Genomic DNA, 18,321 nt, shown 5'->3' on the forward strand with positions numbered 1-18,321 from the left:
TTGTTTTTGCCCAGCAGCTATGCATGATACACTACCCTGGATACGAGTTTCAATGACCTTTAACCTCACTGACCCCCTTTGTTGCTAGCGCGCGGACAACAAATTCTGTGCAGTCAACTTTCCTGCTTTTCGATGATTTTATGCCTTTTGTTGGGTATCTGCTGGCCCGAAGTAAGTCTAAAAGGTAGGTGATGATCTTGTGGTATATTCCTTGTGCAGGATCTCGATGTAAGTTGGGCCAAAGTCTACAACCAAGGCCGAAAATGAAGTAAATGGGGTCATGGAGCATGGGTCTTTGGACACTATTGAAAAATGGAAACTTCGTTAGAAGTAAAACCATATTTGGTTAAACTACAAAGTTTAACTTGTCTTAAGTTCCAAATACTTGAGCATAGAATCACGTCAACCATTGTTAAGAATACAACTCATCCTCAGCCAAAAAGAAACCAGGAACATTCCATTTTTATTACGCAAAGTCGCAAACGTCATATCTGACAGTAACACAAATGATGATGATGATGTTGTAATGATGAGGTGATGATGTTGATGATGATGATGATGATGATGATGATGTAACAGACAAAAAGACCAGGAGTGGACCAGGATTGTGCTCAATCATTTGTGACAAGCTTTTATGCTAAAAAGATGCGTAAAAATGCACCCTAATTTACAAGAAAAAAATGTATTCTGCCAAAAAGCCAGAATGAAGCAAAAATTGTTGTAGGGGGCAAAATGGCATTATCATAAAACTTTTACGTATAATGTTAGATACTTTCAAGGGAAACATATTTTTTGCTCTGTTCCTTCTTGTTCCTTCATTCCAAACAAATAAGGTCATTGACCATGACCAGATGACTGTCGCCATGGTTACTGAAAATGTAGAAGATGCCTATTGTGTTACATATGAATTCAGCAAGTGGCAGGACAGTTAGTGTGGCTGGTCACCATATGTATGATTCTATGAATGTGTTAAGAGTAAGACATGCATGTTAATGTGAATATTCTGTAATTGCTTGCAAACTTTTTTTAGTTACTATCTTTTTTTTTAGTTCCTCCTGGATTGTCCCTTTTTGTAATGTTTGTAGAATACGGTAACTTCAGCTTTGCAAAAAAACTGACATAATGTGTTGCCAACATAGCATTGATGTAAATTAACATCAGACTATATGTTGAGAATACTCGCCCAGATATTTATCAGTACAGTAATTCACTGAGTGGTCACCACACCTAAATACTGATCCTCCAATTACTGCTCCCCTGACAACAAATCACAGGGTTGCACTGTTTATGTGGGTTGACTTATAACTTAGTACAGATTCACACTTGAAGTGCAATCTACATTGTATTCCCAACAAAAATTGTATAATCAACTAGTATATAAAGGATTGATATAATTTTTCAAATGTTGTTTATTCTACTAAAAAAATACCTTCAACAGCCAGTATTCACAATCATGAAACATTACATGGTGTTGCTGTGGTAACTAAGTATTCCTTTGACAGAGTAGTTCTCCTTCATTGGGTAAGCCTGTCTGAAAATCAGTGCTGTGAAATCCTTGGATTCACATAATCTCAAAGCAAATGTTGTGCTGAAAGATGGTAACAATTTCTGACTGCCTTGGTTTAAACAAGGACCCAAGGTTTAAAGGCATCCATAAGAGGATGGTGACACATTGATTCTCTAACTTCATTTTAGGTAGAATTCAGGATGGCCAGATCAGTTAAGATCTTTTTTAAACTTGCAAAATAAGTTTCAACGTGTATTAATTCTAAACCAATGTTCCACCATGAATTGCAATGCTTACTTGTTAATTAATTTAATGTACAAAAATTCCATTGCCTAGGAGACCATCTGACAATAAAAACACTCTTCGATACTATTGAAAACCGTAATCCACTTTGCCAAAGTGTTTGCCCATGGTGACCAATAAGGTGATCATTGTTTGATAAGGGCACACACCAAGAGAAAGTTTGAGCGTTTGAATTAAGACTGATAAAATATTGATCAGTTGAAGTATTAGACTAGTGCTTATGTACCATTGTAGTTAAAAAAAGGAACATATCAGCATTGTGCTGAAAAGTTACCCTTTGGAATGGCATGGCTGACATTTGTTATTATTGTCGTAATGTTATTATGGGGTGTGACGTAAAGTTTGAGTGTTTAAATCAAGACTGATTAAATATTAATCTATTAAAGCAAGGTAAAAGCTCCTTGGTTGAAGTAAGGGATTTTGTGCTGCTGTAGTTAAAAAAGAAAGTTATTTCTATCCCCCACCAGTAACAGTTTGAGAGTTTTTGTATGATTAAGTCTGTGACATTATCAACGTTAACAAAACATTGCAAATTGTCATGAGAGACCACAGAATCTAATTTTATTGCTGAGACTTGAAGCCATTGCTCCCAAACTCACTTCAGCTTGTAAATTTCCTTTTCCACTGTACAAACCTGTCTGTCATAGCCAGTGTTCCCTGCCCAGTGTTGTTTCTGCTTAGATACTTGAATTAATTTACAGCCACATGTCTACATTAGATGTTATAACATCAGATAAGGTGACAGGCTGGGTTGACACAGTTCAGCAAACTGTATTGTAGTTTTACAAGCAACATTTAGAGCATCATCAACAGAAAGGTTTGAGAACAGCGGTGTGTAAATACACTCTCCACGGTTTGTGCCCATGTTTTTCAGAGTCAGAGCGTTCGATGTCCTCCTGGCCATTCATGTCATTCCCTACTTACCGATACAAAAGACACCACGGAAAAAATGTCGACTTTGTTTGAAGACAAATAATTGGTACTTTTTGTGAGTCGACAATTGTGTTTGTTATTTCATGACTGATGGCTTAATTGTTCAATTATGACTTATTTATGAAGATGTTAAATAGTTGTCAGGTAAACAATGGCCATAAGGGACAGTCCAGCATTCTGACAGTTGCATTTTAGACAGTGCTTAATTATAATCAATTGATATTCTTGCCTAAATACATTTATGTTCCTACAATTTACTCAAATGAAATAGTCAAGAAATTACAATCAGACTGTTTCTATTATGTCAGTCATCACTTCTCAGTCAACCCACCCTCAGAGGTTTATGAACTGTCCCCTTTGCAGCTGTCCCAACTTCCAGTGCTCCCAGATCAACACTGACTGAAAGTCAGCTCAGCAACAGCAAACTCTCAGGGCAAAGTGGAGGTGAGTCTACTGCAAATTCTTCCCCATTCTATTTCACACTTAAGAATTAGAGAGTTAGAGAGTTAGACTTTTTAGCATGGTATGCTGTCTGCTGTCTGGGAGACTGTGTCAATGTTTTGGAAGTCCATCCACTGCCTTTCTCCACACACTCCTGAATGATTCTACTTCCCACTGCTTAGCAGCATTGAAAACCCAGGGCTGTCTCCAGCACCCATCCCTATGTCCGTCCTGGATCAGAAATTTGTTTGTAACCCCATCCATCCAAAAAAACTGAACTTCTGAGTACATAAGATTGATGAAAATGTGTTTTCATAGGCTTGAAATGACAGTTTTAATTTGACAAGGAAATTCAACAACATTGGCTCCCAAACAATGAGAGGGACAGGGAAAAAATGTAAAGGTGGAGACACAGCCCTAACTGAGCCAGAAGTATTCTTAGTAGAACCAGTCTGTCCCTCTGCCCTGAAGAACGTAGCAGAAGGACTTTGCAGGTAATTATTGGTGTTAGTTGTATACAAAAAACCTTAATGCCCAGTGATTTACCGGCATAATGAAACTATTCACGGATGAAAGGGACTGCCTGTTTGAACACTCCGGTTGCTCTGGCCAAAAATGTGACTTGTATTGGCCTGGTATTCTGAGCAATGGGGCAAAATGGCTGACTAAACTGGGAAAGAAACTTGCTGTACTGAAGGAATACTTATATTATTAGAATACAGTATATATGAACTTTATTGCACGACATTTTTACATGGTACAATGTATGGCAACGACTATTACACAAAGTACAAAATAGGTGTATAGAATAAGACAACATCCTAATTAACATAACAAGAAGGGCTAACACATTCTTTGATATAGTGTTACAATCATGAGTTGGGCTAATCACGAGTGACATTATCCTTTCTAATAGCAAAGCAGTCTCTAATTTCTAAAGATATATACAAATCTGTCTGTAGCATCGAGTCTCTTGAAATCTGCTGTACTGGATTCAACAAATGTGAATACATGAATGGCGTTGAGTTATGTTGCTGCTGTGTTAGTATGTTTTAAGAACATCTACCGTTGAGTGCACTTGAATGGATCAAAGCTTACAAGACCAAAAGGCTTATCCTCTTAGCTCATCCATCATTGAGTCCGTGTCTGTCAACATCTTTGAACTTGTGTAACGCATCTGCTGTTAGGCTTTCAACAGTAACGTGGCAAGATATGCTATATTTAAGTACCAGACTCCTATTTCTAAAAGGTGTGATCATGCATAGTGAACCGTCACTGTCTACTGCACCATCCCGCACTTCTGCATTTTAGTGTCATTCATATTTACTTTTTTTTTTTCAAAAGTGTCACAGGTAAGATTCTGTTATGTCTTCTTAATTACAAATTTACAAAGTCCCAAGATTTAGAAAAAATAACTCTTTGAGTCAGCTCAAGAAAACATCCACTGAATGCCTTGCAAGGAATGACCTGAGCCCTGATGAGCTGTCAAGTTAAAGGAAAGTTTCTTACAATTACGGACCACTAGACCTATCCCTTCCACAGATTTCTGAAGACAGCAGTAAGTAGACACACCAACCGTGATTTGATACAGCAGGACTTGTAAATCCTGTGTGTGAATGATGAGTTTGCTTAAAGATTTGTAAGAGGGAGATTTATCTTAAGAACCTGTAAGCATGCCACAGGACAGGTGTTTCCAGTAAGTATGTAGGTCCCGTGCAAGCTGTACTTGTTTATACAGGTAACACCGTGTCTCCAGAATACGTGCCTCTCTCACCCCATTTGGTCAGGATAATGTCCCTCTGTTTGTCAGCAGACATTTTAACACCACTCTGAAGTACTGGACGGTTGCTAGGTTACCTGCACAGGTGTATGCACACCTGGAAAGGTAAACCCTTTCATTTCCTCTATCTAGGTAGCCTGGGTTACTTGTGTGGTGTCTGTGAGGAGTTTCAGAACACTTTTTGCCAAAAGAGTGGAGTCAAATGGCAGAGTGGCTAGGCTAGTACACAATATGAAGAGGTTACTGGTTCGATTCCTCTGACCTCCTTGGCTCGTAGAAGTTGTGTCACTTTACTCAAATTTCATCACTTCTGAGTCTTCACCCAGCTGTCAAAATGGTTTATCTGATTTTGATTGGGGAAGTGAAAGGCGGTGGGAGGACATCTAGAGCTCTGACTTAGGTACCTTAGACACAGTGATAACATCAACAACCTACTGCCCCACAGGCTCAATAGGCTATGGGACTATCTTTACCTCTTTTTTTATGCCAAAAGAGGACATCGACATACTCTGGATTTTTAATCGCCTTGACTCCCTTGAGTGCTTGAGTTTGTGTCAACTGAACTTCTATTTCTAAGCTTCAAATTTCAAAGTAAACCTCAGCCTTGATGACCTTCAAAACTGATTAAACTTGGTCAATATAGAGCTTTAAATGTCACTAATGTCTGCAACTGTTGTCTGTCATTTAGATCTGACGTAAAATCTATACAAACATTCTTGGAACATTTATCATCAATCATCATATTATTTCATGACACAAATTTTCTCCAGTTCAAAGGAGCAAGTCTATGCTGTTTTAAAGGCAATGTCCGTAATGAATACTTGCTGTCTTGAGTCCATATCAGTGTATTTGGTAGTCAGAGAGATTGCATTCAGCCCAAACAGTGGAGTCCGCCGGCACTGATAAATGTCTCCAAGCCTTTACAAAGAATCAGTCACACCCGACCTTTACACACACACAGACCATTAAGTAGATCCTCTGGCCTGTAAAAAGTGACACATTTGTCACCTACTTATCGCTGGATGATGGAAAACTGCTGTCCTCAATCTGTCATAGCATTGGCTAAACCCTGGGGTGTGGATAAGGATGACGGACAGGTGTACAACAACAATGGCACCTGGAGAACAAAACTTCAAGAACCTTGTTTGAAAGTGACAGATAAGATAAGAACTTTATTGCACGGCATTTGTTAGGGGTGAAGGTCTTCATCCCAGATCAGTACTGGCAAGGATCCACAGCTTCAGACCCATTATATGTAGAGGGTTGCTCATATGGGTCAAGGACTTAAATGTACGTATTACTAAGAAATTTGAGAACAACCAAGTATCAAGATACTAGTTCACTACTACTGACGCTACATGTTACTTTTGTTAGTAGGCAACATCAAATTTCTTGGTTTTCACATTTAAGAAAACAACTTTACACTGGAATTTCAAGATGAAAACAGAGTCTGAGGAGAAAGCCTTTTTAATGCATTTGCCTGTTCTGCAAACCTCTCAAGTCTCTTTTGTTCTTTCCGCAAATAGCAAATAGTGAGCAAATAGCAGAGGGGACGAAAGAATCTTGGCATGCACAGCTATAATAGGTTTGGATGCCAGGCTATTGTATTGGTGTGCATACGTAGTTTCAGGGAGTCAACAGAGTCAAATGCAAGTTTCCTTCCTATAATTTTATATGTACATTATCATTTTGCAAGCCAGTAAAAATCCTGACTACAGTACTACTAATATCTCCGCAACCTAACCTCTGCTTAGAGAATACATGTAGCCCTCTATTTTCATTGTGCCTTGATTGCTGAAACTGCTGAAACTGTGCAAGAACCAGCATATTAAATTGGTGTGGCCTGCAGTGAGATCTTTCCAGGCTCTTTTGACAATTTCAGGTTTGAGTAACTGAATCTGAGTTGGAAAGTAACCGTATCATATAGTTCCTCTTTTCAGAAAATCATGTGCATGTACTGACTTCCTGCTTTTTGTGTTAGTGTGATCTTTGACCATTTGCAAAATGTATATATCAGCCCACCTGAGACTGAAAGCATATATGGCCATTTAATACCATTAGGAGTCGTTTGCTTATGCCTTTGTCAACACAAACCTCAAAGGGTTCAAGTGAATGATTGTTACTTTCAGCAGCCTCCATTAATTATACATGGAACTTGTAAAATCCAAATCACTTATTCAAACATGTACAAAGATGTAAGTCAAGTTGGTTGGCCTCTAATGTGTGTGTATGGTATAAAGGTACACAAATTTCACAATATACAATAGACTTTTAATACCTGTGTTTTGTAACAACTTTTTCATTCAATGTTATGTCTAACATTACCCAACCTTTGTGAACATGCAGTGTATTCAAACATGACAGTTATCAACAAACATTGAAAGCTGTTCAGCTATTGTTGAGAATATATTAGTTTATTTTCACTGTAATAGGAGCTTTTCATGACGCAAATCATTAATCTATGGACTAGTTCCCGACTTATCCCTGTTCTAACTCTCATTATGCTAGAAATGTCTTCCGCACCATCGAACAAATGCTCTTTATTCAAGCAACAAAAAAACTCCCTGTCGGCGGATCTTCTAAAAAGCTTACTTCATTGCAACACATAAAGCTTTTGTCCAACCTTAGCTTTGATTGATGGACTTTGGGTACATTTGTCTCAAGTCTCCTGCCCGTTTCATACACCTGTGGTGGTTGCCATAGTAACAAATACATCACCGAGCAGCGAGGGTTTTATCTGGGACGACTCTGGTGGCCGATCTCACTCCCGCCTTCCACACAAGGTCTTGAAGGTCAGCCCGGCTTCTAAGCCGCCTCCCCAGGAACAAATCCCGGAATTGTGAGAGTTAATGTCGCCCAGTCGGGGAGAAGAATAGCACCAGTGAGGTGCTGTCGTGTTGAAGGGTTTCGGCGGCGACGCTTGCAGGTCGTTAAACTCATCAAAGATTTACAGCCCATTGGGTCTAACCTGCTGCATAAATATCACGTTAAATCATTATAGAGGCAGCGAGATATCTGGCTAGTTGTTGGCTGGGCTCAGTGGCCTCATGAGGTGATTTTCTTGTCTTGGTATTGAGTGAACTCAAGTGTGGGATCTGTGTCTTCAAGATTTGGGGTTAGTTGACAAGCTTTTCTAAATCTGGTAATGTTTACTGAAGGATCTTTTATGGGTTGCTAAGTCTTTGTCAAGGGCTGAACTGAAGTACATGAACTTGTAGTGTACATGTCATTGTAGAGGCAGCACGGTATCCAGCTATAGTTGTTTGCCTGGCTCAGTGGCTTCATGAGGTGATTTTCTTGTCTTATATAGCATTTAGTGAACTGGAGCGTGGGATCTGTGTCTTCCAGATTTGGGGTTAGTTGACACTTAGCTTTTCTAAATCTGATGATGTTTACTGAAGGATCTTTTATGGGTTGCTAAGTCATTGTAAAATGTGTACATGAACTTGTAGTGTTGTAGGTGGGAGTGTACATATTCAAAGTCATGGTTATGCTTTGAGTTCAGATATCAAGAATTAAGCTACACGTAACACATTCAACACTACTTGCACAGAAAGCAAGTTTAGTCAGCATTAGCTTTGTTAACCTAGGATACTTAAACTATTTGCAATAAGAGGTCTAAAACTTTCCTTATAGGATTACAATACTTAGTTCTCATTGACTATTCCTCTCATGTAGAAAGTGCTTCTCTTTTTTTTTCATGCACATTCCATAGAAGTTAGAACCCGTTGTACCCAAGTGTTTCAGTCTTTTTTTTTTCATGCACAATTCCATAAAACCCATTGTACTCAATATTCTATGGAGTGCCCTTTCTGTTCCTCAGGTTTATGCTATGCTGCAAAAAATAGCACCCAGAGTAACCCGATAACTACACAAAACCACTTCAGTATTCTGTACGCCACTTCACACCCAGGTTAATCTGTAGAAGGGCTTTGAGTTTGCTATTATTAGTCATGGTCTGTAACTTTGAGGACACCTGAGGTACACAGAAATGGCTTTAGTATTGCAAGAGCCTCTCTAATGCAGCTTAAAACTGATACTTCTGTGAAGCAGTGAATGCAGTACAATAGGCAGTAGTGCAATTCAGACTATAGTGACTAGGACAGACTTGCACAATACTGGAGAAGTAATATCTCAGTTTGAGTTTGAGTTTGGCTTGAACTGAAAGATAAGTTATCACATTGATGAAGGTTAAAAATCCAGGTAATATGATACACAATGCAAATGTTATCTAACTTCTTTTAAGTGACATAAGTGTAGATGTTGTCAGAGAGCATCCACTATCTTTTCTCTTTCCAATATGATTTATTCAACATTGTTATAGAAAATCTATTGCCAATAATAAGCTTCATGTCAGCAGGTACAATGTCATACTTGTATGTATACCAGTCACCCGAGCTCGAGTGTATTGTTCTATTATTATCAGTAACATTCTTGAGTTCTCCTATTGCAAGGTGATAATCTCAAATGTCCTTGACAACACGCATGCTGCAATTTGTGGCAATTACCATAGTATTTTTAGCTGTTGTTATTAAGGAACACCTGTTCGGACAAAAACTGGTTGTTTTCCACACATACAGTGTGACAAGTGCAATTTGCAGAAAAACAAAGAAACTGCTGATCTGCACATAATGTGGGACTATGAACCGGATGTTTGTAAAGCTTTGTGATTCTCTCCGCAGAATGCAGTGACTACTGAGCAAGCACCCATCCTCCTTTTTATCACCCAGGTTTCCAAACAATGTGACAAGCAAAATGCCAGTAAAAAAAAGAAGAAATTGTTTATTCGAGAATATGAACTGGATGTTCGTATTTTGTGATTCTGCCCACAGAATGCAGTGACTACTGAGGAAGCACTCATCCTCCCTGGTATCATCTTGAACAGTCTTCCGACCGTGCCATGGCCAGAAGACGTCTTGAAGCAGCGCTGGATGCTGGGAGGGAGATCAGTAAGGAGCAGGACCCCTTCAGCAAGCTGACGACGCTGAGTCACATCCCGGTGCAGCGGGAGTTAGCTGGAGCCTACAGTCTGCAGTTCTCTCTGACCGGCAACCAGCTGGCCGTGGGATTTGGCAATGGTGCAGTGCAGGTATGTCAACATTTTTAAGAAAAAAAATACAAGAAAGTTGTCTTGGCAGTTTGGCTGTATCATTTGATTTTTTTACTATTTGGAAGATCACCAAAAAATTACCTTTTTGCTAAAATCACAATATGCACTAATTTTGCAGAACGTTGGACAGTTCATCAATAGTAATTGTATTATATGTACCTTATGGTGGACTAGTAACTAGTGTTATGTACTGTATGACTTAACTCCTAAATCCAGCCCTCGGGCAGGATTTTTGCAAATAGAAAACTGTAATTTAATTGCTCACAATCGTCCCTGGGGTAACCTAGATCCATTGTTTTTAAAAACAGGGTATTCAAGGGAATCAAGGCGACAGATGGTGGTTTCAATCTGGAATACATTGAAATAAGAATGATTTTAGATATTGCAGTTCGAAACCACTGTCTGTCAACCTGTCACCCAAAATATCTTGTTTTTATATTCATGTATTGCAAAATCATGCCAGAGGGCTAATTGCTCATTTATAAACAACGGAATCTGATATACCCCATAGATAAGAAGGTGAACTAGTATTAGATGTAGCTGTTCACAGTTCTGAACAAACAGCAGTCAAACAAACTTGAATTTGTACTCTTTTGTGTCTTGGGTAACCTGTTACCGAGATTGTGCTGCATGCAAGAACATGACGACAAAGCTCCCTTTTTCACAGTTGTACAACCCTGAGAATGGGGAGATGAACCTTGCCCTGAAGAAGGGGTCGAGTCGGAGGGGCCTGGCTGTCATGTCCCTGTGCTACCACCCCCTGGATAATGGTATCATCCTGGAGGCTGGGGCTGATGGAAACATCGGCTGCTGGCAGCTGGAGACGTCCATGTGCACACATAGTCTACAGGGTAGGTCCTGTCCAATACTTTTACTATATCTGTGAGCCTGAAACATGCACACATACTCTACAGGGTAGGTCCTACAATGTACATCCACATACACTTTTACTATACATGTATCTGTGAACCTACATTGTATATCTGATGACACGTGTATACACAGTCTAGGGTAGGTCCTACATCCAACACTCTTATCTGTAAACCTTTAAAACACGTGCTGACACAGTCTACAGGGTAGTTCCTACATCCAACACACATGTCTGTAAAGGCCTAAACCTTTAGTGCTCACACAGTGTGCAATATAGTCTGGTCCTGAGTCCAAAACTTACAGACCCATATCTGTGTGCCTTTGATGAAGATATTCACACTTTGTAGCCTGTTTTCTTATTCATTTGATGATTTTTATCTTCTGATCAGAACTGCTGATGGCTTTCAACATTGCTGCCCAAATAGGTGTACCTGTATTCTACCAGATATAATTTGTACACCATTAATTTACAGAGGACCAGAATGAGATAAATGCCATGGACTTCAACCTGGACGGAACTGTGTTTGCCACAGTAGGGAAGGACAGGCACATACGCATGTATGACAGCAAAACTTTCGAGGTATGCACAACTTAAGTTAGCATATTTGAGCAACAAAAAGTGGTTGCTGTATAGGTTTATCCATTCTTAAGCTTACTTACCATTGATTTGAAATGAAAGTTTTTTATCCTTGCTTTCGAATCTGTGTTGTCTCCTAATCTACCATATCACATACCATATCACATAGGGCAGGGCTTGTTGAAATGCAAACATCTGCTGATCCCAAAAAAATTGCACATTGGTTGAGTAACAGTGGGCATTTAACTGCAAAATTGTCACTTACATGTACAGCTCGTAAACTTTTCAGCAACATTTCAGCAGAAAATATGCCTGACCCTCATGCGATTTTCAAATTCTGTGACTCTTCTGGATATAAACAGATACGGCTGAAGCTTATTGGCTGGGTGAGAGGCTTTATGAACGTTTTCATCTCTACTTTGACCCTTTCCTCAGCTGTTGCAGACTCTAGAGGCGCCCAACCCGCTGATCGAGGACGTCCAGCCGACATCAGGACACAGCAGGAGGATATACGCCATCAAGTTCCACCCCACGGACAACTACATGTTCATCACTGCTGGCTGGGACAACAGTCTCAAGGTGGGAGGAGGGCAGTTTTGTGGTTGAGAGTTGGAGGATGTTGGATAGATCTTTGGGAGAGGGGGAATATTATGCCGGTTTCCGATTTGATCAACATGGTGATTCATAGGGACACAAGGAGGGGCAACCATGTCTTTTTTTTTTAAAGAATTGTGCAGGTGCATGCAGATCCTTGTGGGGTCATGAGATCAGATCTTATACCCGGTCAGAAACTGTCATGATTATGGCCTCAAACATCTGCTTGAAGATTTGCTGAATGTTGCCTGTGTAGGAGGACTAGAGAAATGTTGTTTGATGTACTAGACATTTGTAACTACCATTTCAGGACATGACGAAACAGTTAAATTTGGTCGGTGATGGGGACAGGATTTGTGCATTTTGTGTTCAAAGCCAAACATTCTAAAGTGTTATTTTCTTATCATTGGTAATGTTTAGATGTTACACAGTACTCTTTTCTACCCATTTATCAGATATGGGATCGCAGAACAAAGGGAGGTGCCAAGAGGGTGATCGGTGGACCACACGTCTGCGGGCCGGCCCTGGATATCAAGGTAAGACTCCTGGGATTACTTTTCACGTCCAGTTGATACTTGAAATATAATATTTAATAGAAAACTCTGCAAAGAGATATTTCTAACTGTAAAGCAATCAATCTTACACTTTAACATCTGGGCTAGACAGAACACTAGACTTTTATATAGCAGGAACTGTTAAGAAGGAAAAAAAACAAATGATCATCAAGGTACATGTATCTCCAATACAGTAGAAGCCAGTTAATTGCATAATGGATTTATGCATACTTCTGTTAACTGCACAGAATCCCAAAATCCCAAACCAGTGCGGTCCAGCTAGATAACTTCGCATTTTTGCACCAGCCAGGTAATTGCCAAAATTCACTGGCAATAGGCCTTGCAATGAAGCGGCTTGTACTGTACTCCTTTTTTTCCCATTTCTTTTTATTCTATATCTTCTCTATATCTTCAATGCTTGTATTTCCAGGATAACAAAGTCCTGACAGGTTCGTGGGTTGCGAAGGGCTCGCTCCAGCTGTGGCACTTCCAGGAGCGCAGCCTGCTACAGACGATACCGTTCCCCGCGGGGAAGGGCGGAGAGTTCCTGTACTGCGCCCAGTTCTGCGACCACGACGTGGTGCTGGCGGGCGGCAGCGGCACCAACAGCGCTCAGGCCATACAGACGAAGAATGGAAATGTACGGAAACTGTTGTTTCATTCAGTTTGGTTAACACTGGTTTGCCTTTATCCGTGGGGTAACCTATATTCGTTGTTTTAAAAAATGGTATAGTTCTAGAATGTATGTTTGAATACATGGTGCTGGCGGGCTTTCAAACTGCCGTCCATCGACTTAATTTCTCTAAATACCCTGTTTTTAAAGACAGCAGTTACAGGTTACCCTGGGGGAAAAGGTGAATTAGCATTACATCTCCTGTGCCTATGTAACTATTGATGCTGTGGCACAGATGACTTTATTCAGAAATTGGGAAAATGACAATTGCTTAGGTACATGTACATTTCCATTCAGTAAGAAAGTGACAAACTTAGATTATTATTACTAGTGCCACTTGCCTTCCTGTTGCAGAAATGCACTAAAATTTTCTGCAATACTGGATTTATCAGATAGGGGGCACTGATGAGACATTATCAAACTCCTCCCTCTGTAAAATATCTGCAACTTAACTTTTGTAACTCCATTTTATCAAAACATCAGATAAACCTTTCATTGTGATATATGAACTCACTATAACAGACAACAGATAGACACAATCTGCCATCAGTATACTACTTCTATTCTAAAAAAGATAGTTGAAACTATTAAACAACCAGTCATTTTCACTACATGTAGCTACCGGTATTTGAAGTTGGCTTGAAGTAGTAAGTCTTGTAGCAATTATAGGATAGACAACTGATTTTTGCATTAGAGGAAGTATGTTCATTTGTGGGTTCTTTGTACTGAACCAATACCAATAAACTGCCAATGTTTTTGTTGCCCTTTGGCTGTCCTTTGTATCTAATCCTAAGGATAGTGGGTTTTGCTTACCTGGTAGGTAATTGGTATTTTTTGTGTACAAAGAACCTTAATACCCTGTGAATACCAACCTAATGAAACTCTTCTTGGGTTTTTGTTTGTATTTTCAGGTGTTAGGATCAGTAGATGGAGGTGGCAAGGCAGTACAGACGCTAGACGCCATCAGAGGAGGTCGTCTGTTGGCAGTAGGAGGGCTGGGACCCCAAATCACTGTGGGAAAGTTGGAGTAAACTGTTAACATTGTCCAGTCCAGGCTGAAAATATGCAGAGTTGTTTTTGGAGGATATTGACTTCCAGTGAAGATGCAGCAAGGATCAGTCTTTACATTGCAAAAGCCTTTCTGTACACTCTATATTTCTATGTGGGTGATGCAGTATTTTCACACTCATGGAAAATCGTTTCGAGAGTCATTTCTCTATGAAGTTAGTGTCTTAGACATCAAATTTTGTATAGCAGATGCAACGTGACAGCCTTGTAGCATTCAAACAGCAAATTAATGGTAGTGTCAAACATTGAGAATGTTTTCTGCTCCAGTTTTTCAATGGTTTAAATCTGAGCTTAAGATGTACTAAGTATATTTCAGCATTTCCTGTAATGTACAGTTTTATAAACCTACAAACTTTTATGTTGCCCATTTCTAGAAAAAAAACTAAAACCTAATCTGGGACCGCTATAGAGGTATGACTCCAGATCAGTGTACAGACCACTCAAGGGGTCGATAAAATCTGGATAGGTAGTAGCCTGGGTACCATCCGTATTCTACCGGGCTCCTTACACTCGCTACCTTAGGCTTGATAGGTAGTCACCATAGGCAAGATTCTAAATGCTTGTGTCAATGGGGAAAAGTATGGCTAAGGGGTCACCAAAAAGGGGTCACATTGGCCAGGCAGTCTTCATGTAGAGGTGGTCACTTTAACAGGTAGCCCCCTACATGCTAGTAAGCCATCTTGGACCATGTTTCTTCTGATAATAGCAACAAATACTGTTAGGCTACAGGGAAAGGGTGGTGTGTCTGTTTATGAAACTGGTTAGGGCAGTCAGTAAAGGTTTTTTATTCTGCCTTTAAAGTTTGTATTTCCCTTTCTACAAGCACCTCCTGTGCTATAAACCTTGTACAACCTGTCTTATTTCGAAGCTCCTGACTGCCCCCATCTACTTAATGGAATAGTCCTAGTGATGTTTGAATAGTGCAATAGAGAATATATATGTTTAGTTTACAGAAACTCTTCTTTTGGTTCACCAAGGAAATTACACTCAGTCTGGTTTCAGCATCATTGCAGTAAGTGTGACATGAAGCCAGTTTATAAAGATTATGTATGTGTATATAGTGGATGTTTGGTACAGTTCCAAGAAAGGCATATGATGTTGTCAATAATGGTTCACGTTTGTAGCGTAGAGTTTGGGGCTATTGGGAAATGTTTCTGATGCTGTAAATGTTGATATTTGAGAGAAGAAATGTTTACATTCCATCCATGTAAGGAACTTTATGATTGGGTTTTCAGTTTTTTAAAATGCTAGTGTTCTGGAAAAGCTGCTTGATAAACATTATCAAATACAGGGAATAAAGATCTCACTGCATAGAATGACCAGGGCAGACTAAGCTCTATTCTGTTTCTGAAGTTGAGTAGAAAGAAATATTTGCATCAAGTGAATCCATGTTAAGTGGAACAAATGTTGTAGTTTGGGGATATACAGAGATAAGAAAAATCCTTTTGTGTAGGTGACCAAAGCACTGCAGTTCATACTATAAGTGCTAGGGACCACTGTCAGTCCTCCCAGCAAGATTGGATCCCTCCCAAAATCTATGAAAAGAAGGAACATGTTGCCCAATACAGCAGGTGTCCACTCAGTCAATATATAGTGCTTCATGTGAAAGAACATAAATGGAGTCAGCATTCTTTTATATCGGTTATTGGGGCTTTGAAATATTAATCTAGCGCAAAGATGTTTTGTGCACTTTATCCAATATCATAATGGTTATGACAAAAAGTACAATGTATGTTTCTTTTCGGTACCCAGAATGTGACTTCTGTGGTATGCAACACACTTTTGATTGCATAAGTCATTCCTACGTCTTTCCCTTATTCTTTTAACCATTTCATAACCTGTCTCAACTGGAAGGCACACATGTTGCTACTTATTACTTTTACCCTTATTTGAGAGCATTGCTGCCCTTTCAGCATCAGAATGGAAAGACCTCCCCAGCACATCTTGGCATGCAAACTTGCTGCCAGTTTCTGTTACAAAAGTATTAATGCTAGCTCACCTGTATCCGTTGGGTAAACTATATCCATTGCTTTTTAGAAACAGTGTATTTAGGCAAATCAAGTCGGTGGGTGATAGTTTTAATCTGCAATATCCTAAAAATATTGCAATTTGAAACTAATGTTCATCAACGTTATATCCCCCAAATACCCTGTTTTTAAAAGCAACGGATATAGGCTACCCAATGGATAAAGGTGAACTAGCATTATATGGGGAGTCAGTTTGTAACAGAAGTAGGCAACTACTGAGAAAACATACATTTTTGCCTCCCAACATCCGCTTGGAGACTATGAATGTACCACAGGGAGATGTTTTGAAGCCTGTAGGTTGGAAATATGATCTGTTGTGATTGGTCGAGCTGCATCTGTTAAATGTCGCTAATGGGATCCGACCAAGCGAGGAGGCAGCGTGGGACGTTTCAGATGTTCCGGGATAATGTAATAGGTGGTTGAGTGTATCCCGAGGGCAAAGGTACACATTTCTGTTGATAATCCCCCACTCAGATCAAACACCAGCAAAACAACTAGCCATGTTGGATGGGGTTTTAACCCTTGATGAGGTAGATCTTTGGCATGAAGTTCATACTGTATTGATCAGCGGTTGGGCAGTATTTAGAAGGTTAAAAACATGCTTTGTTTTGGCTATAAGTAACGTTAGCCTGGATACCAGACACCAACCTCAAAGAGGCTGGGGTCTGGTAACAAGGCTAGGCTATGAGCAACTTACAGAGGCCATGCAGTACTGCATTGGCCCCAAATACTAGCACACTGGTGAGCTGCAGCCTGTAAAGATGAAGTAAACAATCTACTCAATCACCTTTTGTCTTCCAGTCAACTACCAGCTATTTCCATTGAATTGTTATGGAGAATTTGCTCTTTTTATCCAGCAAACAGGAAATATTGACCTCTACGAAGATCACCTAGACAACTGGAGAAGTGACCTTCTACAGACAACCCGTGTGATACATCGATCAAATAATTCCATACCACACCATTTCTCATGGCATGGGGAGGATGGGGTGGGCGTATATGGCCTAACCGTAACAAATTCAATCATTATATACAGCAGATTATCAGTCAGTACATGTATATATAATACAAGCATCCTTTCTATGTTTAAACGATTAGGACATCTAGATTTTCTTTCTGACGTTTCACATACAGCTCATATAGAATAGAACGTCCTGAACTTGAAGTGGCCCTTTTTGTTTCTGAGTTGAAAGGTATCAAAACACTAGATTAGAAGCATTTGGTACATGTACTTTTACTTTTATCTTGTCACAAGTGCTGACAAGATTGATGACTTAACAAGGCATGAAATGTCAAGTGATGCTGCTTTTTGTGATGTCAATGATGTGGGGAATATATTCATAAGATCACACCTACTGACCTATGATTACTGCCATGAGCTGTTGTTACACGATCCAGGACTAAGCCATGGATTATACCATACCATAATTGCAAATCTCAATACAAGGAGTTTTATAGAGTTGTTTACTCTACTGGACACACCACACCGATGTCTGTGACAAAAAGGGGAAAACGTTATAGATATCATGACAGTGAAAAGTTTAGTCCTATTTTTTCTTTGCTTTATTCGTTTAAGAAACCATCTATCGAACTTGTATGATGAAAAAGAGGGATTCAGAAACTTTCTTCCTGAGTTCAAGAGATGTTTTTGAGATTTTTGAGTTCTGTCTGATATGAGATATATTTGATTTTATGAAAAATTGCACTTTGAAAATAACGTTTCGTTTACAAATTTGTTATGAAGAAACTCTTCGCAACTGAAACCATGCATGCCATATCCAGGCTTGTTCAGCTTAGTTTTTTCTTCCGAACGTTCGCGATCCCGGAGGCATGGAAACGACTGTTTTGTGAACACGAACTGGAAACGGCAGGATACCAGGCCAG

General features: G+C 39.6%; 1 protein-coding gene across 1 annotated transcript; it reads left to right on the forward strand.

The window, feature by feature from the left end:
* Nucleotides 1-28: 28 nt before the first annotated feature.
* On the forward strand, nt 29-14,659 carry LOC118428548 (vegetative incompatibility protein HET-E-1-like). Its single transcript, XM_035838642.1, has 9 exons — nt 29-184; nt 3,107-3,187; nt 9,797-10,057; nt 10,695-10,925; nt 11,418-11,524; nt 11,957-12,100; nt 12,571-12,651; nt 13,100-13,309; nt 14,254-14,659. The coding sequence occupies exons 3-9, from the start codon at nt 9,865-9,867 to the stop codon at nt 14,371-14,373; spliced, it is 1,086 nt and encodes a 361-aa protein (XP_035694535.1). The 5' UTR covers nt 29-184; nt 3,107-3,187; nt 9,797-9,864; the 3' UTR covers nt 14,374-14,659.
* Nucleotides 14,660-18,321: the final 3,662 nt, after the last annotated feature.

Source organism: Branchiostoma floridae, chromosome 13, assembly GCF_000003815.2.
Source record: "Branchiostoma floridae strain S238N-H82 chromosome 13, Bfl_VNyyK, whole genome shotgun sequence".
NCBI lineage: Eukaryota > Metazoa > Chordata > Leptocardii > Amphioxiformes > Branchiostomatidae > Branchiostoma > Branchiostoma floridae.

What these genes read in the sequence shown, in the direction of transcription:
- LOC118428548 (XM_035838642.1), top strand. Translation starts at nt 9,865, where the DNA reads ATGGCCAGAAGACGTCTTGAAGCAGCGCTGGATGCTGGGAGGGAGATC. An exon ending in CAATGGTGCAGTGCAGGTAT is followed by an intron (nt 10,058 to 10,694) that starts GTCAACATTTTT and finishes CCTGTTACCGAG; the next exon opens with ATTGTGCTGCATGCAAGAAC. An exon ending in GTGCACACATAGTCTACAGG is followed by an intron (nt 10,926 to 11,417) that starts GTAGGTCCTGTC and finishes ATTAATTTACAG; the next exon opens with AGGACCAGAATGAGATAAAT.